The 27,219-nt window shown below is 40.8% G+C and overlaps 1 protein-coding gene across 1 annotated transcript in view; it reads right to left on the bottom strand.

Annotated features, from left to right (window-relative positions):
* CPNE4 (copine 4) overlaps positions 1–27,219 on the bottom strand; it is a 256,766-nt gene that overhangs the window by 116,256 nt on the left and 113,291 nt on the right. The window contains exons 2-4 of the mRNA XM_065397919.1: positions 18,846–19,025; positions 5,885–5,956; positions 2,387–2,461 (exon numbers count right to left, since the gene is read on the bottom strand). Of these exons, the coding sequence (XP_065253991.1) occupies positions 2,387–2,461; positions 5,885–5,956; positions 18,846–19,025 (327 nt within the window). The remainder of the gene's footprint in view (positions 1–2,386; positions 2,462–5,884; positions 5,957–18,845; positions 19,026–27,219) is intronic.

Here is a 27,219-nt window from a genome sequence, read left to right as displayed (position 1 = left end):
TTCAGCTGGCTCAAGAGATAGCCTCTCCACCCCCAAAAGATACCTGAAAGTAACCACAGGAGTGTGAGTGAATGCTGGACCCAGACTAGAAGGAGGCTATTCTGTAAAAGAAACTTATTGCAACATCTCTGAGGGTGAGATTTCATCTGTAATCACTTTCTCACTGTAATAGATTTAGTCTTGCATGTTTTATTTTATTTTGCCTGGTAATTCACTTTGTTCTGTGTGTTATTACTTGGAACCACTTAAATCCTAATTTTTGTATTTAATAAAATCACTTTTTACTTATTAATTAACCACGAGTATGTATTAATACCTGGGGGGGGGGGGGGAGGAGAACAGCTGTCTGTTCTCTCTATCAGTGTTATAGAGGGCAAACAATTTATGAGTAAAACGGATTTATTTGGGGTTTGGACCCCATTGGGAGCTGGGCATCTGAGTGTTGGAGACAGGAACACTTCTTAAGCTGTTTTCAGTTAAGCCTGCAGCTTTTAGGGGACGTGGTTCAGACCTGGGGCTGTGTTTGCAGCAGGCAAGCATGTCTGGCTCAAACAAGGCAAGGTTCTGGAGTTCCAAGCTGGCAGGGAAAACGGACTCAGAGGTAGTCTCAGCACATCAGTTGACAGTCCCAATGGGGTTTCTGTGATCCAACCCATCACAGGCAGGTGTAGTGAAGACCCGCTAAATCGATGGCAGAGTGCTCTCCAGTCGACCCCGGTACTCCACCTCTCCGAGAAGAGTAAGGTAAGTCGACCGGAGAGCATCTCCCATTGACGCAGTGCAATGAAGACACCGGGGTAAGTCAACCTAAGCTATGTCGACTCCAGCTACGTTATTCACATAGCTGGAGTAGCGTAACTTAGGTTGATTTACCCCGGGACTGAAGACAAGACCGTTGCTAATTTAGATATGCCCCATAAACAGATACCCTGTGCTTAAAAGACTCTAAAATTACCATGAAGTGAATATAGCTCAGGTGCTGAAGCATAGTTTGGATTAATCCTTTTAACTGGACTCATAGCCACAATCACAACCCTCTCAATGATATTTTCAGCAGATTATGTGGTACACTTATGGGAAGGAAACGGACAATTGAAACACCTGCTATGCTGTACCTTTACTTTTTCTTTTGTGGACATAACAGCAAGAATGACAGCTGAAGTGAATGTTACAATTTTAAACAATGATTTTAAAAAGCAGTGACTAAAGTTAGTTTCTTAAATCCACTTTTGGGCACCTAAATAAATGATCTGATTTTCATTGAAGATCCAGCAACTCCCAATAAGGGGATAATTCATCTTCCAGATGGGATTCATCATTTATGGTAATTAAAGATGCTAAATACAGGGATGCTATTAACCCCTGTGTCCTAATCAAATTCCAGCACTGCTGATTATATTCTGCCTACCTAAATTTTCAGTTAATATGCTATTATTCCTCACTTACAGTCTGAGCTTCCAAACACCGTGCACATACATAATTCTACTCCTATTGATATAATTGTGCCACTCACACACACAAACTTACATGTGCACATAAGCATTTTCAGGATCAGGCTCTTTGAGTCCCAAAGTATTGTGCGGTATTACCATACGTTACTAATTAGGAACAGCATACCAGCCAAGAAGGGTCTGCATTCTAATGGTGGTTATAGGGATTCAGTGCAACAGTGATTATCTGATCTTCAATTATCTGAAATTCCCTGTTATCCAAAACAGGGTCATGGCCCCATGACATCCATTAATTACAAGATGTTCCCTCTACTACCTTAAATAATTAAATGCCTCCTATTACATTTGGATATTCAAGGTTGTGACTTATATGCAAAGTTATTGGGGTGAAAGGTGCCATATCGAGGTAAAGTATTATATAAGTATAATTAATAACAATGGGCAACACTGACAGATAAAGATGAGTGAAGAGGTAGGTTTTAGTCTGTGCACAGATTCCTGATTGAACTGGAGACGGTTTTGACAAACACATAAGAAGGAATCTTTCTCTCACATTTCAGACACATTTTGATGAATAAAAATATATATAAGTCCAAGATGATGTGAAGTATTCAAGCATTATGTTAAGATGCCTACTTTGAGTATTACATCTTGATTCCCTGTAAAAAGCTCACTTATCTTAGCACTTCTGATCTGTGGCATTTTAAATAAATGAGGTCTCCGCATAATTAAATTGTCTTGGTTTTAATTACGTTCCCTTGAGTTTTTTTAATTACTTTGCAACTTGAGGAAAGCCTCATTGGGAGAATGGATCTGAAATCTCTGATGTGTTTAATAACGTCAAGCAACAAAAATAGCTGTGGGGGAAAATCTTATTAAATCATATTTGCAGGCTTTCTTATATCTTTCAATAAGGTTAATATCAAACAGCTTACCTTGTCATCTAATTTCCGTGCGCTGAATGAAAGTTCAACATAGTCATCGTTGCCAGATAATTCTTCAGCAATCACCTAAATGAGAAGCTACATATGAGTTTTGCATGTATAATGAAAGAAAATAAAATTAGGAAAGATGCCATTTACCAGCATGTGGACTATAGACCCTATCAGCTGGAAACTGACAGTCACCTTCCAAGAAACCAGATGCCTAGCTAGCAGAGATATCAAAATAGGTCAAAACAGTACACTTTCCTCTGGCAAAGTATTTTGCCTCTAACTGAGTGGAAGATGTTCATAAAACAGGTTGTTAATTTTTAAGATATTTCTAGGCAACCTGCCATGATAAATAGAAAGACTAGGAATGAAATTACCTGTAATTAATTACCATGAAATTCAGGCCTTGTCTACAGTAGGAGGGTTTTGCTAGTATAGTATAGTATAAACGTATAGCCCGATAGTGGAGATGCAGTTATATCAGCATAAAGACACTGGGGGCTAATCTATACTATGAAGTCTTTGCTGGTATAGCTATACCAGCAAAACCCATACTGGAGATGCAGCTTAAACCAGTTTAGTTAAATCATCTCCCCAAACAGCATATACTATATTAGCAAAATGACTCTTTTGGCATCTGCAAAGGAGTGGGAGGGGAGGGGGGTGAGAAGGAGAGGTTTGACCCATATTGACATCAGCTAGAAGTGTGTGATATTTTCACATTCCTAACCAATGTAGCTATGGGCAGCAAAACTTTGTAGTGTAGACCTAGTCTGGTATAGCTTATGCCAATTCCCCTGGCTAACATAAGGTATGGCAGTATAAGCAGAGTTACTCTGATGTAACTGCATCTATATTAGTGCCATGTCTACACTACACTAGATACACTACACTACACTACACTACAATAACTCCTACACTACACTAGGAGTGCTTTGCTGGTATAGCTATACTGATATACTCTAGCAACTTATACTGGCAAAACTGCGCTTTCACTGGTATAATTTATTCCAGACCCCCTGAAAGAAGCTACACTGGTAAATCACATCCCTGGCTGACAGTCATGCCAGCAGAAGTCTGTGGTGTAAATATGGCCTTGGGCTTTTATTGGCATTGTTATGACAGGAAAAACTCACGTGCCTGACATAGGTAGGCTGGTAAAACGTTTAAATGTAGAGCAGGCCTTAAATAGAGCTAGGGCATTGTACCTGAAAATGCCACCAAAAGCAAAATGACATTTCAATTTTTTTTCCAATTGAAAAATAATTTTCTGCCCACAAAAATGCTCCCAAAAGTCATTCCCCAAAAGCGTACACAAAACAGAGATTCATGCCCATTGCTCACATATTCGCCAGCCATATGTGTCTCCCACCCAGGATTAAACCATAAGACTCCAAAACCTTGGAGGACTAGTAGGGTGACCAATGACATCCTTCAAACCAGCTAGGTACTGCCTGGGTCAGAGTGATAATCAGTGTACTACAGCATGATGCTTCTACTATTCTACTGTACAATTCTCAGGAGTCAACAGCGCTGCTTGGAGTCTCACACTGTTTCAGCAGCATATACTGGGACTTTTCGGGAAAATTAAAAAAAAAACAAAAAAAAAACACTGGAGGCTGACTTTAGCCTAAAAAACGTGTGTCATATAAAACTGGTATTTGGTCACACAAAATATTCACAAGCACGGATGTGTGTGCACAAATCCCTAATTGCGCATGAAAATACAATCACATGAGCACACACACATTCATTTTATATGTGTAAGTGAGACCTGAGTTGCTGAAAATTTGCCCCGTAATGCATTAGATGATATTTCTGTTCCAGGTAGACTACTGGCTGGAAGGATCATGTAGGACACATCACTATTAGCACATAAGGATTTGTATATCAAATTTTAAGCTTCAGCAATATTTTATAATTGAGTTACAAATCCCTACCTATGAGCACTGACAGACCTCTCTTTGAGTGGCTGAAAAAGCACTGCTGTATTATTTTATTCCATAGCCATGTAATAATAATATATTGAGTAGACAATTCTAATGGTAGCGCCATACTAAAGATAATAGTACACCTATCTGGGATGTGAGCCTTTTCAATTCACTGAAGAATACGTAACTCAATAGGAGTTGTGCGTTAAAAACAAGTTGCAACATTAACATTAGTAAATTCCCTGTTTCACAGATGTTCAATATGTATCCTGGGACCAAAATGAATTAAAAATATTTCACTTTGATTTATCACGTTGAGACATCCAGGTTTTCATACAATTGTTTCTGTTTGAGTTCAACTGTTCTAATTTGAGTAAAGTCCATCTGCTTTACAGTACCATTGAGTAGGAGCCAGGATATGTAAGCCTTAGCCCATGTTATTAATAGTAAAATTGTGTTGATATTTTCAACACCCAGGTGGAGAAGTAGTTAGCAAAACTATCTGCAGAAAGGCTAAGGATACGAACCTCCTTATCTATTTTGTTGTCATTCTAGGTTTCTGAAAGGAAATCTTAAATATTGCAATTGCTTTGCACTTATGCAGCACCTTTCTGAGGATCTCCAAGGGCAGCAGAAATGTCATTCAGCTAAGTCTCACAAGAGGCCAGTGAAGAGGGAAGTATTCTACTAATAGACTGAGGAATCGAGAGGTTAACTGACTTGTCCAAGGTCAGTCAGCTAGACAATGGCAGAGAGTGGAATCAGGATTTGCAAGATGAATTCCTGTTACTTGCTATAGCAACTAGGCAACATTGATTCTCAAACCAGGAGTTGCACTTTTGTAGTCCAAATCCTCACCTCACTAGTCTCAGGTCTTGTTATTTTAAATATTATTAAATATTCATATTGCAGCAGCACATGGAGTTCCCAACAAGTATCAGAACTCCCATGTCCTAGGAGCTGCGTGAACACATAAGAGGATTATGGACCTGATTCTTGTTCACAAGTCCCATTACATCAGTGGTCTCACCCTTTTTGGGCTCAGGACCCATTTGTAAATGTTGATGGCCTATCATGACCAAGTAAATAGCCTGGGGGTGGAGAAAGTTTGTGTCCTGCCCCTGGAGGGGGTGGGAGGCCCTAGGGGAGGTTGGGTCCTGCTCCTGAGGGATATTGCTTTTCTACACTCACCCCGCAGCACAATGAAGTCAATGGGGCTACTCAGATGTACAAAATTAAGCAGATGTATAAGTGTTAGAAAAATCAGGCCTAAGTACATTTTTAAGACTGTGTAAAGCATGGATTAGAAATAATCAAACAGTAGAGCTTTCTTGTTCTGTACCTTTATCTGAATAATGCACTTTATGACACTTGGGGAAAAAAACAGAAAATATTTTCTTGTCATTTGTAGATTACAGGTATGTCCCCAGAAACATTCAAATAAATCAGAAGGCTCAAAACATTTTTTCAGTTAGGGATCATGCTAACAACTCAATAGGAAACTTTTATGGAGAAGTAGTCACATTAGATAGCTTTAAGCATGGGGGAAATATATTTAAGTCTGGCTTACTGTTATGGATGATTTCCCTGCTGTGTTCCCATGTTTCAGTAAGGATTTGGAGAGTTTCCTCTGTGAAACAATCTGTGCCAACACCAAAACAAAGGGAAAAAATTAGAAACTGTAGTAAAAACATGGATTGTGATTTGATTTTTATGTTATTGCAATTATTTGTATTTGCACCTGGGAACCCTAATCAAGGATCAGAGTCCCATTGGGCAAGGCACTGTACAGACAGGTAACAAAGGCGACAGTCCCTGCCCCAGGGAGTTTACAGTCGTGACATGACAGGCAGGATGCAATCGGCGGACAAGTGGGATGGGGAAGGGTAGGAGGATAGGTTAGAATTAACACAGTTGAGCAGAAAAGCAGAATCTGCAGCTCATCATTTGCTTAACTAATGACAGATGGAAGGCATCAGGGCAGAAGTAGGTTTTTTAAAAGGGTTTAAGAGACAAGGTGGCAGCTTAAGACTGCCAGGGAGTGTTTCTGATCCTTGGGGGGGCCGCACTGGAAAAATAATTCTACAAAACTAAGCTACCAAAAATTACAATAACATCGAGTCTCTTTCTATGAGGCATCACAGTCTGTTTTACACAGGACACCCATTATTTAAAAACAAATAACTTTAAATTCAGACATAAACAGGCTGCATCACAGCCTGAGTCCAACTTTGTCTCCACAGGGACTACATTTTGTCTGGAGCTCTATACAGCACACCGACACATCTAGTGGGTGACTAATGTACATCACGTAAATATTATTCCAGGCATAATGATGAATTGTATGTTTTCCATTACAACAACCAGTAGATTTCCATAACCTTGAGACATTTAAACTAGGCAAGTAAAAGTAGGAGAAAAATATATTGTAGGGAAAATGCCTACACTAGCCCACAATAAGCAAGTGATGTGATGATAGACTAGTAAATGATCTAGTTTATTAGGTCATTTCCATTATATGATTCTATTAAAATAGTTTTCATTAGAAATATGTAAAAATTATGAAATACTAGATATACACTAGATAACGCTAATGAAGAGAAAGCATTATCATAATTATTTGCATTGAAGTGGCTCCTGGGAGCCCCATTATTTGTTCAGAACCCCATTGTGTTAGGTGCTGTACAAACACAAGACAAAGAGAAGGTTCCTGTCCCAAAGAATTTACAACCTACTATCAAATATGCAGAAAACATGCAAAATAGAGCATGGTTTTGGTATTAAAAACAATCCTTTCCCATTTTGTACAACACATTTTTAAGACATTATGGCCCAGATGCACACTACATGACCTTTAAAGTGCAGTAACCTAGAAATGGAGACAAAAGTCACTCTTATGCAAAGCATGCAAAAAACAACAATAACCCACTGAAGAGCCCATAAAGGAAAGGGAGTGGTTTATGCCTGCTCAGCTGATGTTCTGGGAATTTGTATGGATTTGAACAATATGCTAAATTAGTAACCGTAATTATCATAACAGCTTTAACTAGCACACAGCATACTAACTTAAAGAATGACATACTGCAAAGTACAATGGCAATCTGCACAAGTTTGATACTGTTTTTCATTATCTCAGTGGGAGGCGGACTTTGAGCAGTCTTTGCAGTGGAGGAGGAGGACTGAAGAATGGCACCCATATTTTGCTTTGCAGAATCACATATCTCAGGGTACGTCTTCACTACCCGCCGTATTGGCGGGTAGCGATCGATTTAGCGGGGATCGATATATCGCATCTCGTTAAGATATATCGATCCCCGAACGCGCTCCCCGTCAACTCCAGAAGCTGAAGTTGCGTATCTTAGATCGATTCCCCCCACACACCCCCCGTGTAGACCAGCCTAACACAGGCAACTAGCACTAAGACAATGCTGTTCTTTCAGATGCAGTTTGCTGGACAGTGCCCCAGTGATGTGGGACATAACTGAGGTAACACAACTACTTTAACAGTGATAACAGCAGCCTTTGGTATGGGCGCAGCCAGAGCATGCTTAGTTTCACTTTAAGAAGAGGGATCCATAGAAGAAGCTGCTGCCATTAAACTATATATATTTTTAAAAAGAGTTAACTAATTCATTGCATGTAAGAGTTTTGTTCAATGGCCATAAATACTGCAGATGAGACTGCTGTGTCGAGGCAAGAATTAGGTAGTGCACTAGGACTCTTGTGTTCTACTCTTGACTCTTCCAAAGATTATTCAATCGACACACATCTGCGTCTCAGCCTACCCATCAGTCAAATGGGTTCAAGTAAAAATCACCGATCTCCCATGAGTTCTATGAGTTCAATTAACTTTTTTCAAAGACCTGTCAGAGATCCTCAGATGTTAAGCACTACAGACTTCCAAAGTATTATAAAGTTATGGGCTCTGTGCATAATGGAACAAAGGGAAAGTATCTTCTCAAGCAGGAGAGCAAAATACAATTAGTAAGAATAATTCCTCCTTCCAATATGCTTTTTAGTCCCTTTAGTCCCTTAGATGTGCTACATTAATCTCTAATGTATGATAGAACTTGGATGGAAAACAATCACCCTTCACCTACTCACCTGTAGTCGCTAAAAGTTATCTTTACCCAGCCTCCTTTAGTAATTCCAGCATTTTTGCCCTGAACTATTCACCTCATTTCAACTTCTAGCCCTCCCTTCGCTCCTTTGCGAGTTGTTCAAAGTACTAAGATGCACTGCACATAAAGTAGCTTGAAACTCTGGGGTCTCCACTTGTGTGGCAGCTACATGCATCAAAATACAGTGAATGGAATTTATTTTGACGTTCCTATTATTAGCTCGTTTTAATGAGACCAGCTCTCTAAGCTATTAGTGTCATTTTGCCGCAGCAAACACTCTGCATATGTAAATATGTGTATTCGTGTGTGAACACCCACACGTTGTTAATCAAGTGGCCAGTAAAATGGATCCATCTGGCAGCTCTACGCCTGCATCATTGCCTCAAATAGTAATTAACAATTAAGATTTGCAGGCTGTCATTTAAATAATTGACAAAAAATCAATTTTTACAAGCAGTAAATTGCCCTTTTTGTTTGCATTCTAAAAAAGTAGCTGTTAGTGGCTGGAATGGCTTTTTTTTTTTTGGAAGCTGCCATCAATTATGAATCATATTTATTGCTTATCTATAGATGTAACATTACTTCCCCAGCAGAACCATAAAAAGCATTAGCTATCCTGGCTGCTAGCAAGCAAGTTTCAGCCAACTGGAACACATGAACATAGGAAGCAGCTGTTTAAGTTCAGAGTTACAAAGAGATGGTTGAACTTGCAATATGGCCAAAGGCAAGGCATTTATCAAAAGTCTTTTGTTTGTTAGACGTCTTTGGTTTGACTCCTACTTCAGCAATTCACAATTGAAAACTTTAGGGGAAAAGGTGTTTCTACAATAGCAATGTGAAGAAGTGGTACAGAAAGTGAAAAATCTTTTCTTTCTACAAAACAGATATCGGGGGGCAGATTGGACCCTTTTTTCCCCCAACAGATTTTAAATACATTTTCATGAAGTCCCTGATATTGTACTGAGAACTGGAAATAGGAGTAGAAAAAAACAAATGTTCCATTTAAAGAAAAAACACCAGATATATAATGATGTTATACATATTCAAATATATGCAAATTAGAAAGTAGATTCATCCAAATTTCGAGATCTTCAACATTAAGGCCAAATTCTAAGATCAGTTACACTGAAAAAACTCCTTTGAAAACCCTCTGGGTTTGCATTGCTGTAACTGAGCTCAAAATCTGGCCCAATGTGTTAAGGAGAGGGATGTGCCCAAACTAAAACTCTGGATCTTGGGGTGATTAAATCTGTATCCATATTTTGCACTTTGATCCCAGCTCCAATTTAAAATGGTATGAAAGCTGCTCTGCCCGTTTAAAAAAAACAACAACAACTGGGGATTATAGAAGTTATGACTGAAGATCTATGGCATTGGCAATGATTGTGTATAGCGCCAATTCCCATAAAAAGCTCTGGCAACGTACAGCAGAATTAACCTACAATATCTGTTACTTGAGCTTTGGTCCTTTTTTGACAAGCAATTACCAAGCATGCCAAGCTGCCAAGCTATGTAGTGGTAGAAGTGGTTTTAAGATGTGCACAAAATTGACTAGGATAAATGTCCAAGATCATTTTCATTTGTGACATATGCCAGGATATGAACTCTGGTATCTGGACTTTGAAAGGCTAGACTGGTAATCTAGTGTGTCAGCTAAAGCTCATGAGATAACTATAGTAAAAAGAGAAAAGAATTTAATAGCTGTGGAATGTCCAGACCCCTGACTTATCCCTAACCCTAAATACTATGTCCACACTGGGGTGTGTGTGTGTGTGTGTGTGTGTGTGTGTGTGTAATAAGTAATAGCATACTTTCACTATTTCACCCCTCACCACATTTAATTTTATTGTAGACACACACAATGCCCTCGCACCCCCCCCCCCATTAAAATGCTGAGGGTTGTTGATGTTTCACCCATATTTGGAACAATGGTTCATTAAGGCAAGATTAAAAGAACTGACCTACTCAGGTTCAAACTCTGTAGACCCCTCCCCGTTACATTTCTTGTCTGAGGCAGTGTCATTCCTCTCTCTCCACTGCTGCTGTATCCAGCCCCACTTTATGGATTATGTTCTCCGTAACACATTCAACACACTTCAAGAATGGATTTGAACCCTATAGTACTGATCAGTCCACAGCATATTTAGACCTGAATTAAGGCTTTTTCTTATTTGCTATTGATTTTAAACAATGACAGCAGCCAGCCAGTCAGAACAGGATATTGGGGGGGAAAAAATCAGTGCTCACAATCATAATATAATAGGACTCAATGACATTGTTGGAAAGGGTTTATTGATATAAAATGGTTTGAAATTCAATTAGTGTATGGCGTCTCTAGCTCTTTGGGAAAAAATAGTTTTAATTCATTAATTTTTCATGGATCAATGCAGTAATTCATATAAAAGATGAAATATGTAAAACAAAGCGTTAAGAACTGTGAAAAGTGTTCCGATAACATAAGTCTCTGAGTTTTATGCCATAATGGAAACAATATGACCTCAAAGATCATGTGGAACACTCTGCTACAAAAGAATGACTAAACTAGGCCTCCTAAGGATTACAGAGGGATTTTAAACAGTTAGTAGAAGAAAGCTAATAAGAGTGCTGCATGGGATAATTTTACAGCACTCTGAGCCAGCAGGAATAAAATGGCATTCATGTCCCACAAAGTACATTATTCAGCCCATTAATGAATTCAATTACTTCATTCTGAGAAGAGCAGGGGCCAGATTTTTAATGGTATTTAGATGCCTAAATATAAAGACAGGCGCTTAGTGCGAGCTGGGTGCCTATCTTCGTTTTTAGATGCCTAAATACCTTTAAAAATCTGGTCCTATGTCTTTTTCAGCATAAGAGTAGTCTTCAGTCTATTGGTCCACTATTCTTACACAGAATATTTCTATTAAATAGAATTTAAATTAATTCAGGTCTAATCATGGATCTTTTAGCCTTTTTCCAACTTGAGAGCAGTGACTGAAAGTGGATTAATTATCTTCAAGTGCATAATCTCGTTAATGACATATAGTATTAAAAGTATATGTGAAGTAGTGACAATTATTATCAAGAAGCAAGAGCCTTAATAAAATGTGTGTGTGTGTGTGTGTGTGTGTGTGTGTGTGTGTGTGTGTGTGTGTGTGTGTATGGAGTACTAAAAATCCCAAAATATTATTTGCTCAGATTCCTGGCATACAGGGATGCAAACATCTGCTTGACATCGGCTGCAGCTGTTCTCCAGGAATGCTGCTGGCTACAACAAAATGCAAAGTGATAAATCGCAATAGTTTATTTTATTTATTTATTTATTTAGCATTTCTGTACTTAAACTACCCAGTTTTTTGGGGACAAGTTTAGGGCCTAATCCTGAAAACAGTTATGCATATGGGAGACTGGTTGTGATGGGTCATGAAACCAGAAAGCTATCACGCTGCTGCTGTTCTGGGAGCTTCTCTACAACAACTTCATTAGTTTATAAGCATTAAGAATAGAGCTGGGCAAATGTTTTGACTGAAATGTTTTGGTAAAAAATGCAGATTTGCTGACTCCAAAACATTTCATGAATTCATATCAACCTTGCCAAATTGCTTCAGCAAAAGTTTTTTTTTTTTTTCAAAATGAAATTTTTCAATTTTTCAATTCAAAATGACTTTTCGTTTCAAAATTTCCTTCATTTTTATCTTTTAAAAATTGTAAAATGTTTAAAAATGCTCAAAATCCAAACAAAACATTTTGGTTTGGGGAGAATAAAATGTTTGGTTTGGCCCGAAACAATTTTTTTTTTAAACTTTTTGATTTGTCATAAATTTTGAAAAAATTAAATTTCTGTTAATCTCTGTATGATTTCCCCCCCCACCACCAAATTTTTCAGAATTGCCAGAGAACTGAAAACTCCATTATTCACCGATCTCTCATTAAGCACATAACATGCACAAATGAGCATAGTTACTTTGAGCAACCAAATGGTAGGTATGTGAAAAATACAGACACTGCCGAGAGTAGAGCAGGGCTTGAACTGGGACAAATCATGGATGGTGAGTGAAGTGGCACTTTTTTTTAAAGCCTGAAATCTCTCTCTGGTCTCTCATTTGAAAAAAATATATATTGTCCTTATGGTTATGGAGAATACTTTCACAATCTGAACCAAGTGTAACTGATGCAGAGATGTCAGCCTGAATTAACAGAAAGCCTGAAACAATTGCCTGAAACTGAGAGATGTGCCCTGCTGAACTGGAGAGTTAACACAGATGCCCAAAGATGATAATTTAAATGTTAACATTACTAACCATTTCACTGCTTAACGAAGCAGTGAGACAGGAGAAGGACAATCATATGAAGATCTACTAAGAGTGATGTTTCATTCTGGTCATTCTGGTGAGTGGTGATTGGGAAAGTAGAACCAATTTCTTTCACCTCAGTCAGACAGAAATACCAGAGGGTAGAAGCAGAACCCAGTGGAGCCCCCAAGCTTTGCCCCTTGTCCTGACCAGCAGGAACCTGTTCTGCTCTGGTGACAACTATGGAGCCAGATGACTTCCTCTCTAGCTCTAGCAGCACTGTTCCTCTCTCACTAGGGGTTAATTGCAGAACCTGCTGCATTGGTTGCACTCAGTTCACATTTTCAAGCTTTTCTTTGCAACCATGAGGGTTAGAAACATATTTTTTTTAAATGAAAGCTGAGATTTTGAGGTCAAAATTTGACACTGGAAACCAGAGCCTGGTGTGCCTATACCTTAATCCAGGCCAGCCCATGGGTATATCTGAACCCTACTGAGGGGAAGCCAAGCTTGAGGAACCCAGCCAACTGTGACTGACTTCTCAAGTGAAGCTTGGCTTGTGAGAAGAGAGGGGGACCATTCGAGCCCCGGATTAGAGTGGGTAAAAATACACGTATTTTGGTTTAGTTTCAACTACCATACCAATCCTCCCTCCATTTTTTTAAGATACTCATATCTACCTCAAAGTAAACTCCTCTGGGGATGAAATTTTCCAGACTTGGTCTCCTCCCAACCCTGAATTATTCTGGAAAGCTTTAGTCAAAAAAGTTCAGAATTTAAACATACAGCTGATTAGAAATACATTCTGATTAGAAATTTTGCATCAGGTAACTAAAACTCGGACTAGAGCTAGAAACATCAAATTTGGCTTGTTTGGTGTTATGGGTTCTATTCTTAAACAAGCTCAAAAATACCCAGTCCTAAAATGGCTCTAAATCAAGGAACTTTCATCCTTCAGGGTTTGTGCATTACTGCAAAAAGCACCCTATAAAAGTTATGAATATGTTTCAACTTCAAGATACATTTATTGAAAATATCTTGGGATTCTCACTGCAGCGCAGTGTAAAATCTTGACAGGCATTGGCATCTGTTTGTCGGTAGTGACTTTTGCAACTGAGTGAGAGTTCTATTATTAAATGTTAGTTTTGCACATTAAATTTAGGGCTTGTCTACATGGCAAGCGAGGGTGTGAAATTACAGCGCATCAGTTTTCCATGCAGTAAGTTCCTGTGAGGGTCCTGCTGTAGCACAGTGAAAGTTCCAGAATGTGGCTCAGCGTACAACTGCTACTTCAAAGTAGCAGTGCTAAGCCACACTCTGGGGTTTTTGCTGCGCTGTATCAGCACCCACATGGGATGTTACTACACAGCAAGCTAGTGCACTGTAGATTCACACCCTAGCTTGCCGTGCAGTAACTTGCCTTGTAGACAACCCCTTAGAAATGAAGTAATATTTGGTGGAAAACTTAACTGGTGTATTTCCCCATACTAATATCCCCCTACTGTTACTCATACCTTCTTGTCAACTGTTTGAAATGGGCCACCCTCATTACCACTACAAAAGTGATTTTTCCTCCTTTGGTACTGTTAATTGAATTGTCTTGTTAGCACTGTCCCCCCACTTGGTAAGGCAACTCCCATCTTTTCATGTACTGTGTATATATACCTGCTACTGTATTTTCCACTTCACACATCTGATGAAGTGGGTTTTAGCCCACTTAAAAATGCCCAAATAAATTTGTTAGTCTCTAAGGTGCCACAAGGACTCCTCCTTGTTTTAACTGGTGTAGTACAGCACAGTACATCCCACATATGTAAGCTGTATAAGAAATTTCAGTTTGTATAATCTTTTATATGATATTATGGGATCTAAAGAGAGAGCATATTTTAAGGCAATGTTAAGAAGTAGGCAGAATTAAACTTGACCTTTTAACATTAACCCTTAGAATTTCCTAACTTTAGAGCTTAATCTCTCAATGTAGCATTGTATTAATGTGCCACTAATTTTTGCATGGAATATATGTATTAACATGGTGCAATTAATATTAGATTGCAAGGACTCTTCAGGGGAAGTTAAGAAAAACATGACATTGAAAGGTCATTTCAGAGTGGAGAGCCTGGCTCAACAGCTCAGTTCAGTCATGCTGCTGCCTCTGAAGGAAGAAAAGATTTTAAATATTATTTTTTTTAAACTGTAACAATCAGGAAGACTGCTGCTGTTTTATTTGAAAGGGCTACTGTTAAGAGTGGGGAGAAAAAAATAACTTTGAAATAAATGTCTCTATTTAGCATATTGACTTTTTCCTAATTGCACACAGCAATGTATGGCTCTTTGTTATACTTGCATACAAATATCCTAGCAATCTGAAAGGTATGCTGAATGTATCTACACTTAGTCTTCAAGCTACAAATAATGATTCCATGCCAATATGCCGCTACTTGCGAGATTCACATGTAGGCAGGCAGAATTACAAGAGGCTGACTCTTGTCAGGTCATTGGAACTAACACTCCTACTTTTGTTAAAAGTTCAGTGGGACCATTCATCATTCTAAGTGGTTGGAGCGTAACAGGGCTGCATCTCATTGCCCTCATCACTGCGTGGGGATATTGGTTCACCGCTGAATCACGGAGAAGAATGCTACCAGCCTCACTTCCTGAAATACTTGGATTTTCCAAGTCTTCCATCCAAGGCCCAACATTGGTTTTGGTCTATAACATCTGACAAGATCACATCTGTCGGTAATATGGTTGCAGGCAGTGCTTAATTTGTGCCATGGCTTGCCAGGGCTGAGCCCCAGGACCGTTAGGCTTGGGAGTTCATAGCTCTGGCATGTTTAGGCTTGCTGCATCAGTTATGAACGTAAAAAAATTGCTTGACCCCAACACCTAATTGCTTGAGCACCTTTAATTACAAATTAAGCCCTGGTTGCAGGCTGTGTGCCATAAAAGAGAGGTCCCTCACAAAGATCTGAGTATCTCTGAAGAAAGAGACCCACTTTTGTCTGGTTAGAGCAAGTAGCATGTTGTCCATACCACTGCCTTCCCAAATGAGCTAAATCATCATCTATCATCTTTGACTAACATGATTCCGATAGATCTTGCTTTTGGAAGGGAGTATTACAGGGATTAATCTCAAAATGCAGGTTTAGTGCACATGTAAAAGATAATCTAAACACAGATTCAGGTAATGGTTTATTTCTTTTTGGTCAACCTCTACCTGGAACAGAAGAAGGAAACATGGCATATTTATGAAAAAAAAACCCAGTCTTTTAGATTATGTTTAAGAATCCAAAGTCTATCCTATTTTTCACATAACATCTCCTATTTTTGATGGGAAAGAAACTGAATTGATAGACAGGCACAAAATGTCATAACGTTTTATGCACCCATTAAATTGCAGTGTAGCAACAAATTCATGTCAAAGTTAGCTGAAGAACAGCAGCCATCCCATTATCATCCTACAAAATACAGTAATTACAGAAAACTGCTAAGTGTTGGAGTAAGTGCCGTATGTAGATCTCTGTTGCAAGATTTTCAATCTTGGTCTCATATTTAGCTGCATTTGGGTGTCAATTCCACTGCTAATATCATATTTTTAAAAGAGCTGATTAATTATGCAAAATTTTAAAACATAAACAGCCTAGCTATGTTATCAAAAACTTCAAGGCTACATTTCTGGGGTCAGATTCCATGTTGTTATTATTTTTTCTTGGTTACCATTAACAGTAAAATTACACCACAACCAAGCCAGCTGTGTGTTATTTATAGAGGCAGAATCATTATAAGGGCATGTTTTTGCGAATGGCAGCAGCAATGAGGTTTTTGCATTTTAAAACCAATTAAGAAAAAACATTTAATACATTATTTTCTAGATTTTTCTTTCCTCTCTATGAACAGCTCCTTTTCTTTGACTGAGGCCACAATATGCCCTCAAGAGCACTGCCAAAAAGAACATGGTTTATCATGCATTTTAAAGATCCTAATTACCCATCCATCCCTGTTAATCTACCAAAACTACAAATCTATACATTTGTGTTTTATAAAACCAATGAGAAACCTTTCCTTCCTATGGAACCTTTCTTTTATATCTTACCACACATTTACAGGGCCAATTACTCAGCTGTGCTGTGCAGCTGAGGAGAAGGGGGGAAGAAGGGAGGGGGCTCCTCTTTCCTGATCCTGGGACCAAAACAACCCCGGTATAATTTAGAGCATTCACAAGGCTACTGTAAATTATAACAGGTTTAGCTGTCCCATTGGGCCCATTTTGGTGTAGTCTGGACCGTTCGAAAAGAAACACATTTGCTCTCTCAGAAGTATTTTTTATGACCCCCGCAAAATAAGTCATGTTTGGCAGGGATGATATAGCAGTATCCAAAGCAGGGAAATCAACCCAATCCTCCCTCGAGTTTGGTGATAGATTTTTAACAAGAGGCTCCTGAGAGCCGCCTCCAGCACATTGCTGACGGTTAAGGCTAAGTTTTTGTCATGGATATTTTTAGTAAAAGTCAGGGACAGATCATGGGCTTCTGTGAATTTTTCTTTATTGCCCATGACTTATCCATGACTTTTACTAAAAATATCCATGATATAATGGGAAGGGGCTGGTTAGCTGCCAGGTGGCTGGAAGCTCCAGGGCCCCCACCACCCTAGGGGGCTCAGAACTTCAGGGTCCCCCTTCCGCCTCCCTCCCCCAGAGGTGGGGAGCTGTGAGGGTCTCCCTGCCCCACCACCACGGGCGGGGAGCTGCAGGGATCCCCCCAGCCCACCGTGGCTGGAAGCTGCAGGGTACCCCCAATACCCCTGGTGGCTCGGAGCTTGGGGACTCGCTGCCTCAGGCGGCAGGGGTACCTCACAGCTCCCTGCCACTGTGGGAGGTGGCGGGACCCTGCAGCTCCCAGCTGCTGGTGCTAAAGACACAGAGGTCTTTGGAAATCATGGATTCCATGACTTCCGTGACCTCCATGACAAAATCGTAGCCTTACTGATGGTGCTGTAGATAAAACTGCCTGTAATCACAGACAAGGTGGGCGAGGCATATCTTTTATTTGACCAACTTCTATTGGGGAAAGAGAGAAGCTTTGGCGCTTACACAGAGCTCTTCTTCAGGTAATCATTTGGATTTTCCTGACAAACTATTCCTTCTAGCCTCCTTGAGATTCAAAGGATGCCTCTGTGATCCAAGCTTCCTGAGAGCAATCTTCAATTGCTCCTGCTTTTCCTGAACAACAATAAGGAGGACAAGGAGGAACTCTTGGGGAGGGAGGATAGTGAAAGCAGTTGCTTCTTCTGTGGAAAGCAATAATGTTCCTGTTACAAGTTTAAGTGGAAGCGTTGCAAAGTGTAATCCAAACCAGAGGTTCACAAAGCTCCTTGCCAGCTCTCACCGTAGGATATGTTACTCCTAACCACAAAATGTTCAATTACATTCAGTTTAGCTGGTGCATGACGACTTAACAAGACTAAGACAGTCCTTAGTACTGTTATCAGGAATAAAGCTGATATATATACCAATATACCTCAACCCTTCAGAGCAAAAAGCCTGCCATTTAGAAATAAACCCTGCCAGAAGCTGATTATGTCTCCTTTTACATAAGCAGGCACTGGCACAATATGTATTGCTCATTTAGGACCTGATTCTGCCACCCTGACTTATGTGGGCCCCAATTCTGACAACATTTATCCACCTGCTATACTATAAGCAAGCTAACAGTCCCATTTACTCACCCATGTGAGCAAAGTTAAGTAGGTTCCTAAGTCTTTGCTGTATGTGCCATGTAATCATATGAGTAATAGTTTACTCCCAAAGCAGTGTCACTAATTTTAATGAGGCTACTTAAGCAATGCAGTACTGCTCAATTTATGTGAGGCAGAACTGGGCCCTTAACTTAAAAGGCAAATTGCTGGTGGATCAAGCGTCATTGTCTCGTATGTCCCAGGTGCACCTGAAGAAGGTTCAAATCAACAACACTTCTCTGTGTATTAGTCCCATATAAAGCACCAAAGTGGTGAAGGAGAATGATTTTAACACATCTGATGAATTTCACTCAATGGGTCTTTCAGCAAAGCAATATATTTAGTATCAATACTAACAGAAGTGGGGGGACGGGGGGGGAGGAGAGAAGAGGGAGACACCTACTTGTCCAAGAGTGCATTCCATGCCACCAAGAAAATCTGCATCTTTCAAGCCATTGTGGTTGCTGCTAATGTCATGGACTTCAAACCGTAGCCGCTGAACCTCTTCAAAGTAGAAGTCCACTGTGAATAACTTGGAGAAGATTGGATTTATACAGGTTCGAATCACTTCTGTCCTGTCAACCTGCCAAAAAAAAAACAAAAAAACCCCTATGAGAATTTGCCTCAGTGACTTCTTACTCTGTCAGTAATGGGCTCCAACATGAACCAAATTGAAAGCGAAATTAAAAAACAAAATTATGTGAATGAAGAATCTTTAAAGAGACAGTAGTTTAGATACAAAATGTGGTTGGCTTTTATTTTAAAAAAAAAAAGGTTTAATAAGCTAATTGGCTGAGCTTGTGAGGCTTTACATGCAACTCAATGGTATTTCTCTGTTTGTCTGTCTGTCGGATTATCTGTCTTTTGTAACATAACTTTTGAACGTCACATCCGATCAAATCCTGGTATGAGGGGACTGGGAGCACCCGGAACCCCAATGGGTGGGGGGACATTGGGGGACCCTGGAATGGGGGAAGGTGGGTATACACAGAGCCCCTACCGTTGGGGCAGAAGAGTGTACTGTAGGGCATAAGGGGAAGTGGGAATGAGGGTGAACAAAGAGCCACTGGCATGGGGAAGAGAATGGGGGGCCCAGGAATGGGAGACAGGCAGAATGGATGGCACACAGGATTCCCTGCCACGGGGAGATTGGGGTTGCATGGAGTCCCTTAACTAGAGGGGGATGGGAGTGTGGCACACAGGGAGCTTCTGGGGGAGAATGGAGGGATGCAAGGAGCCCTTGGCGAGTGCAATAAGCTCAGCCTATACAAGCTACCAAGTGTGCAACCCCCTAATGTTAATAGCAGTGTTCTCATGTGAAAACAGGAGTGAGGTAGATTTAAGAAATTTCCTATACTCTTGGAAACCCAAAGACAATGACACATTACTATTTATTGTTTCTGTTTTTATAAGTTTCCAAAAAAGAATTAGGGCCCTGTTGAACTAGGTGTAGTTGTAAGAAATAATGCTAAGCCAGTACCAGAGAGCTCACAGTTTAAGTTCTAGGCAATACTCAATGAGTGAATAAACAGATAAAGGAAAGGTAATGGTAGAGAGATGCATTGCATCTGTGAGGAGTCACAGTGCTCTCAGTAGTCAAACTCAGAAATGCATGAGAACATGAAATTGACCAGACACAATGAGTGAAAGAGAGCAGTGCACGCTGAATGAAATGCAATGAATTAACAAACAGCACAGTGAAAAGTAAATTAGGGTCTATACTCTAAATACATCTTCAGTGCAACTCCATTGTAGTTAATGGAGCTACACCCAGGATGAAGTTGACTTTTCTATCCACTGGTCAGGACTTTCAAAAAGCTATCATTTTTATCTTTGCAGTGTTCCTTTAACCTTGAACTTTATTACTTCACTAGGTGGCTTTATATTCACAGGCTTTTTTAAAGAATAAAAGGAAGGGGGACTTAGTCTAATGGGTATGTTATCACCTTTGCCCGTTTCTTCCTAACTTTGTGCTCTCATGTAACAAAGATAACAAGAATAATACTGACTGCTGCTCTTCACCAACCACTGTGTAACTTTTAACTCTCTCTCTCTCTCTGTCTCTCTCTCTCTCTCTCTCTCACACACACACACACACACACACACACATTGGGAAAATTAAACACTTGATCTCAGCAGAGAGGCCATGGTCTGTAAAGATACATAATAAAATTCATATTTGTAGTAACGTACACTGCTGCTACCTAGATCAACTGTTCTGTAGACAGTTAAAGGATTTCAGTCTCCAGTGCTATCAGTTTAGCATTTTCAAAGCAACAAAGTCACTCAGAAAAATTAAATGGGTGGGGGAAAGGGGAAAGCTTTTAAAGATATTCACTTGGAATTACTTGCATGAGTAAGGGCTGGAAGAATCAGGCTCTTGGAGAGTAATATATAAAATGTATCCCTATTTTTCTCACTAGTAAATCACATACTGAGAGTGTCTGAGGGATGCTCATGCCCCTGCCCCATTCCCTAAAATTGTGCAAGAAACCACAGCTCTACCCCAATATAACACGACCCGATATAACACGAATTCGGACATAACACGGTAAAGCAGTGCTCTGGGAGGGCGGGGCTGCACACTCCGGTGGATCAAAGCAAGTTCCATATAACACGGTTTCACCTATAACGCGGTAAGATTTTTTGGCTCCCGAGGACAGCATTATATCGAGGTAGAGGTGTATCAGATCAAAATGTATTGCTGTGTTTCCATAAGAGTGCTCAGAAAGTACTTTACACACACTGTCACAGGGTCGGCGCAGGCTCTCCCACTTTTGTGCCTGCACCCTGTGTTTAGGCTGGTATAATAAAAAGTGTTCACTCCTTCTTTTGTTGGATCACCCGTGTCTTTATTTACAGTGCTTGTGCAGTTCCCAGATGCCCCAACAGTTAGTGCCCCACAGACCCTCCCCAGGGTCTCCTGGCCCTTGAGGCTTCCTTGTTGGCAAGGAGACAGAGATACTGCCCTCCTGTCTCCTCCCAGGCTAGCCTCCCCACTGAGGTTTGCCCAGGGCTTTCATAGCCCTCTCCTGCCCCAGCCCAGCTGTCACTACTTAGCCCAGCATGTTCGTCTGAGCCAGCCCTTGTTAGGGCTTGCAGCTGGGCTCCCTGCTGAGTACGTCCATCTCTACACCTGGCCTACTGGCCAGAGAGCAGGCTGTAGCCAGCATTTTGGCAGGGCTTTAAAGGGGTTTTATCCCTGGCCTGCCACACACACCTACAAATACAGTAGTTGGTTTCTAATCTTAGAAGTAGTTTTTGCTGCTTTTCATTCTGCTGCATTATTGGTTACGCAGCAAGCAATGGAACAATTTCTATTTGCCACACACTTTGACCTATTCCTGAAAAAAACTAATAATTCTGTAAGATTAAAGGAACCAATTCGAAAATGAGGTAGACATGGGCATGTCAGTCACTCATTGGACAACAGAAGTGACAGATTCTATCTCTTAGGGAAGAATGATGGGTTCCTTTGTCTAACCCTTGGTGAACAACATCTGTAATGGGCAAAAAGGCAAATGCTTGCTTAAGCTCCCAGAGAGAAAATGCCATATTAGCTCAAGAAGTGGCAATCAGTAAAGACATGAAAAGAGTACAGTAAATCAAAAGCATGAAGAATAAAAAAAAGTGAGGCGTATGACAGATATGGCAATTTCTTGCAATATCCGGGACAAACCTTATGGAATTAAGTTTAAGTATTTTAGGAGTTCATTGTATTAAAAATGCAATTTTTTATGTATGATTGAGGGATTGTATGTAACATGTGTAGGGAGGAAACCTGACTAATGTAAACCCTGGGAAGTGGTATGAGTTTCTAAGGACTCTTTTAAATTATATGCCAGATAAAAGCAAACTTGTAGTTGAGTGTTTCTCCTAGGAAATAGGTGGGAGGAGGGGAATGCAAATTCTCATCTCTAGACCCAACCTTTTGAAGCTCCGCCCCGAGGAGAAACCCATTGATTGCTGATCATCCATTCCCAAGATCAAAGGCCCAAACTGTATAAAGCAGCAGCTGGGGGTTCTGGTTCTGAGCAAACGATGTTATGAATTTGTAGACACAGAAAAAACCCTTTGGGGTTTGGGTTATCTTTGGTATGCTTATTAGCATGAGTGTAGGTTCTTTTATTGCTTTAATGTGTTTTCTCTGTAATGCTTTCACCTTACGGATACATGTGCTTGCTTAGGAAAAAGCTGTGTGGTACTTTACACTGTGGGAAATTACGCTGTTCGTAGCTTCTGAGGAGAAAGCAAAGCAGGCCCGTTTCGGCAGTCTGCCTTGCTAGAGAATTCACAGTGTAGGCAGGGAGCTGTGCAGCCTGGAAATACCCCAATCAGGAGGGAGAGAGGTGCGTGTCTCTGTCCAAGAGAGGTGATGGCTGGGAGCCAGAAGCCTATGAGTCAGTGCCCTTGATGGACCCCAGAGGAGGAACACAAGTGCAGCTGCCCTGAACCATGACAAGGAGTCTATGGTAACACAGATTTATTTTAATGCTCTGAATTATTTGTGCTTATGAAAGGTGCCAGATTAACAGCTCTGGAGACAGAAATCCTTTAATTAATTAATATATTTGTCAAACAATTGCACCATGACTAATACCACCGCAATATCCTCGCATGGCCCTGCCCATGTACCTTGCAGTACTACAGAGAGTACAGTGGTGTACTACCACCACTAGAGGAGAGAGGCTCAGTCTCTTCGTTCATTTCATTCTTGATCTCTTTGCTTAGACCAATGGCTCTCAACCTTTCCAGACTACTGTACCCCTTTCAGGAGTCGGATTTGTCTTGTGTATCGCCAAGTTTCACCTTACTTAAAAACTACTTACTTACAATATCAGACATAAAAATACAAAAGTATCACAGTACACTATTACTGAAAAATTGCTTATTTTCTCATTTTTACCATATAATTATAAAATAAATCAATTGGAATATAAATATTGTACTTACATTTCAGTGTATAGTATATAGAGCAATATAAACAAGTCATTGTCTGTATGAAATTTTAGTTTGTACGGACTTCACTAGTGCTTTTTATGGAGCCTGTTGTAAAACTAGGAAAATATCTAGAAGAGTTGATGTACCCCCTGGAACAGCTGTGTGTACCCCCACGGTACATATACACCTGATTGAGAACCACTGGCTTAGATTGCCAAAGAATGATGGTGCAAACTGTTTCATGCACACTATCCCCTAATCACTGAACAGAGAGAGACCACCAAATATCTTCACACAGGCTATCAAGCAGTCTTTAGATTGCAATAACTTTCAGTCTCAACTCACTGACAAAGGGATCTGAATTCAAATGACTCACATAGCCGTAAAAGGCTCCATCTCTGAAGCTGTCAGTCAGTTCAATGACATGAATTTGACCTAATGTTTGAAGTAGAGAAACTCACAACTAGAGCTGGGCGAATAACTGATTTTTTTTGATTCACTGGCAGTTCTGAAAGAACACAAATGGTTTGACCCAAACCTAATCTAAAAATTAAAAATAAAATAAAATAAAAATTAAAAAAAATCAGCAATTTGAAAAAAGTTGTCAAAATTATTTAGTTTATGGACAGTTTTTAACATGAAAGCAAAGTAAATGAAGGGCCTTGATTCACAAAATGGTAGCAGTGAAAGGAGGAAGAGCTAGAGAAGCCTTCCTTATTACCTTTTGCCCAGTAGGTCGGGCATTCACCCAGGATGTGGGAGACCCAGGTTCAACTCCCCCACCCTTTGCCTGACATGGACAAGGAATTCGGAGACGGGAGTCCCATATTGCAGGAGAGGTCCCTAGCCACTGGGTTATGGGATATCCAAGTGTAGGGCTCTCTCAGTCTCTCCCACCGTGTATAAATAATTAAATAGTCCTTGGAGCAGTGACATGAAAAGATTTGTGTCTCTCACCTCTAAGGGGAGTGCCCTAACCACTGGGCTATACAGTCATTCTAATTCTCTCTCTCTGGCCCAATGAATATTCAAGCGTTTTACACTAAGGGAAACACCTTCTACAGGAGAGAGTGAGAAAAAGCCACTCCAGGCTATCCTGTAACTGAGGGGTTGGGATACTCTTCTACCACGTAGGAGAGACCCAAGTTCAAATCCCTACCGATGGGATTGAAAAAGATGAGTGCACTAACCACTGGGCTAAAGGCTATAAAGGGAGAGACAACATCCTGCACTCTGCATTTGGTAAATGGTGCCTAAATCCTGGGGAAAAAAACATTTGGCCAAAACTAGGTGAATTTGTGTTACATTCGCATATAGTTTTGGGTGGACCAAAACTGATTTTTTTTGGTGAATAAACTATTCACCAAAAAAAAATTCACTCAGCTCTACTCACAACCAATCATCTGGGTTTCTTCTGAACTGAAAGTGATCTGATCCGCTTGTAGATGAATGGTCCTTTCGCACAACCGTGCACCAACTCAGTGAAAACATCCAAAACATCTTTAAACCCTTTCCTCCACCCAAAGTTTTCTTGAATTTAATCTACTAAACCAACTCCTTGTAAATGTATAAATTATCCGTCAAGTTAATGGCAAGCACACTGCTTAACAAATTGTCCATCTCAAAGGGACTCTCTCACGAGTAAGTAAGACCTCTGCAGCTAGTATCTAAACAGGCTTGTCTACACTTACTGGAGGATTGAGGCTGTGGCGATCGATGCATCGACGGTCGATTTAGTGGGTCTAGTGAAGACCCGCTAAATCAACCACCAATCGCTCTCCCGTCGACTCCTGTACTCCACCTGATCAAGAAGAGTAAGGGGAGTCGACGTTGTGTAGTGTGGACTCCGCCGTAAGTAGATCTAAGCTTCGTCAATTTGAGTTACACTAGTCACATAACTCAAATTGCACAGCTTAGATTGACTTTTCCCTTTAGTGTAGACAAGGCCTAAGAAATCTTCCCTGGCTCTCTCTCATCAGCACTATTATGCTGCCACAGGAATGTGGGGAAATAGTTCCCTTTCCTCTTTCCTTGTGTCAGTGCAGAAAGCAGCAGGATTTAGGCCTAAGTGTTCAAGGGCAGAGCTAAAAAGAGACTGTTCAAGGGAATGCACTGCATGCAAATGGAGGGATGTGGCTGGACACAGAGACAATAAGACTCTGAGTGTCAATTGCGAAAGGAAAACATTTGCTTTTTCAGGCCTGTGGTTCACTGAAATCCTTCCCTTGGCATATATTATATTATAATAAAGCCCATTTTTCTGAATTTCCCAGGCTTTCCATGTTATTGAGATGATACATCATGCCAGCATGTCAGAACATTGCATTATGCAAGAAATCTATATGGAGAGAAGCAATGTCAATAACACCACAAGCTATATAATTCTTCATGAGCTGCCAGCTCCTCTCGGCAGTCAGCACTTTATAATAGCATCGACCCCATTAGTCTAACTTGTCTCTGGTTTAACTTTGTCAGCATATTTCACAATTATGCTGCGCCTGGTTTGGAAAGGCCCGCAGTGTCCCTCAGTTCAGAAATTCTTCAGCATTCTTCGTCACTTCCTGGCTTTGACTGTTGTGTAGTGTAGCTGTGCACCATTAGACAGCAGCTGCGTTCCACGCTAGAGAAACAGTGATGGGCGAAGTGATTCAAGTATATATATTCCAATCACTTTGGGATCCTTTGACATGAAAGGTGCTATATAAATGCAAGATTGTCATTAACTAGAGCCATTGGGGAATCTATTATTTTCCAAGTGAAGTATCCTAGCGGGTAGGTTTAATTTCAAAATATGAAAGTTCTTTTAATGATTGCTCAACCAGTAGGAAAAGGTGAGGGAAACTAGTTTACAGGCTCTCATAGGGGGTGTGAGAGGGGGGTCAAGGTGTGGACTCTGGGTGGTGCTGACCTCAGGTGGCTCCTGGGAAGTGGCGACATGTTCCTCCGGCTCCTAGGCGGAGGGGTGGCCGGGAGCTTCGCGCACTGCCCCTGCCCACTGGTGCCGCCCCCTCAGCTCCCATTAGCTGAGGTTCCTGGTCAATGGGAGCTGTGGAGCTGGCACTTGGGGCGGTGCCTGAGGGCAGGGGCAGTGCTCAGAGCCCCCCTGGATGCCCCTTCACCTAGGAGCTGGACATGCCGGCCACTTGCTGGGAGCTGCGTGGAGCCGGGCAGGGAGCCTGCCTGCCCTGCTGTGCTGCCAACCAGACTTAACGGCCCAGTCAGCGGTGCTGACCGGAGCCGCCAGGGTCCCCTTTAGCCCGGGTGTTTCAGTCGCAAACTGGACACCTGACAACCCTACTTCTTAAAGATACCACAAATAATAGGGTCATGCCTGTAGCCTTAAGATTTGTTGGACCCGAACGCTTGTGCCACCTGCTATTTTGGGCTACTATCAAACAAGACATTGCATGTATAACAATGTATAAGGGTGGGATGAATTTTCAAAAGAAATTAACGGCAGCTATATGCCTGCTCTGCCTGTTGCTAAAATTTATCTCAAAGAAAACAATGCTACAGCTGCTAGCACAATCACTAAACCTAGTCTGTCACATGTTTGGGATTAACTGCTCACTGTATTCCTCTCAGTCTGAGTGCAACCCCACTAGCTGACCAGTTCCTGGGGTACAGAACTGTGTGTACCAACCCTGATTGCTCAGCAAGCCCAACTGAATTAGGGTGCCCTGCAAGATATCCTTATGCACTTCTATTTTACCTAAAGCTTAGATAGGCCTACTTTATCCCATGTACCCCAACCTTGCGGGGGGATAACCTGCAGTCTCTGTCTCCCTCTCTCCCTAGCTTTTCAACTGCTGACACCTTTCTAACCCCCTCAAAGC

The sequence above is a fragment of the Emys orbicularis genome, chromosome 2, assembly GCF_028017835.1.
Source record: "Emys orbicularis isolate rEmyOrb1 chromosome 2, rEmyOrb1.hap1, whole genome shotgun sequence".
Taxonomy (NCBI): Eukaryota; Metazoa; Chordata; order Testudines; family Emydidae; genus Emys; species Emys orbicularis.
The sequence above is the reverse complement of the archived record's forward strand: the minus strand, read 5'-3'. Positions and strand labels throughout refer to the sequence as shown.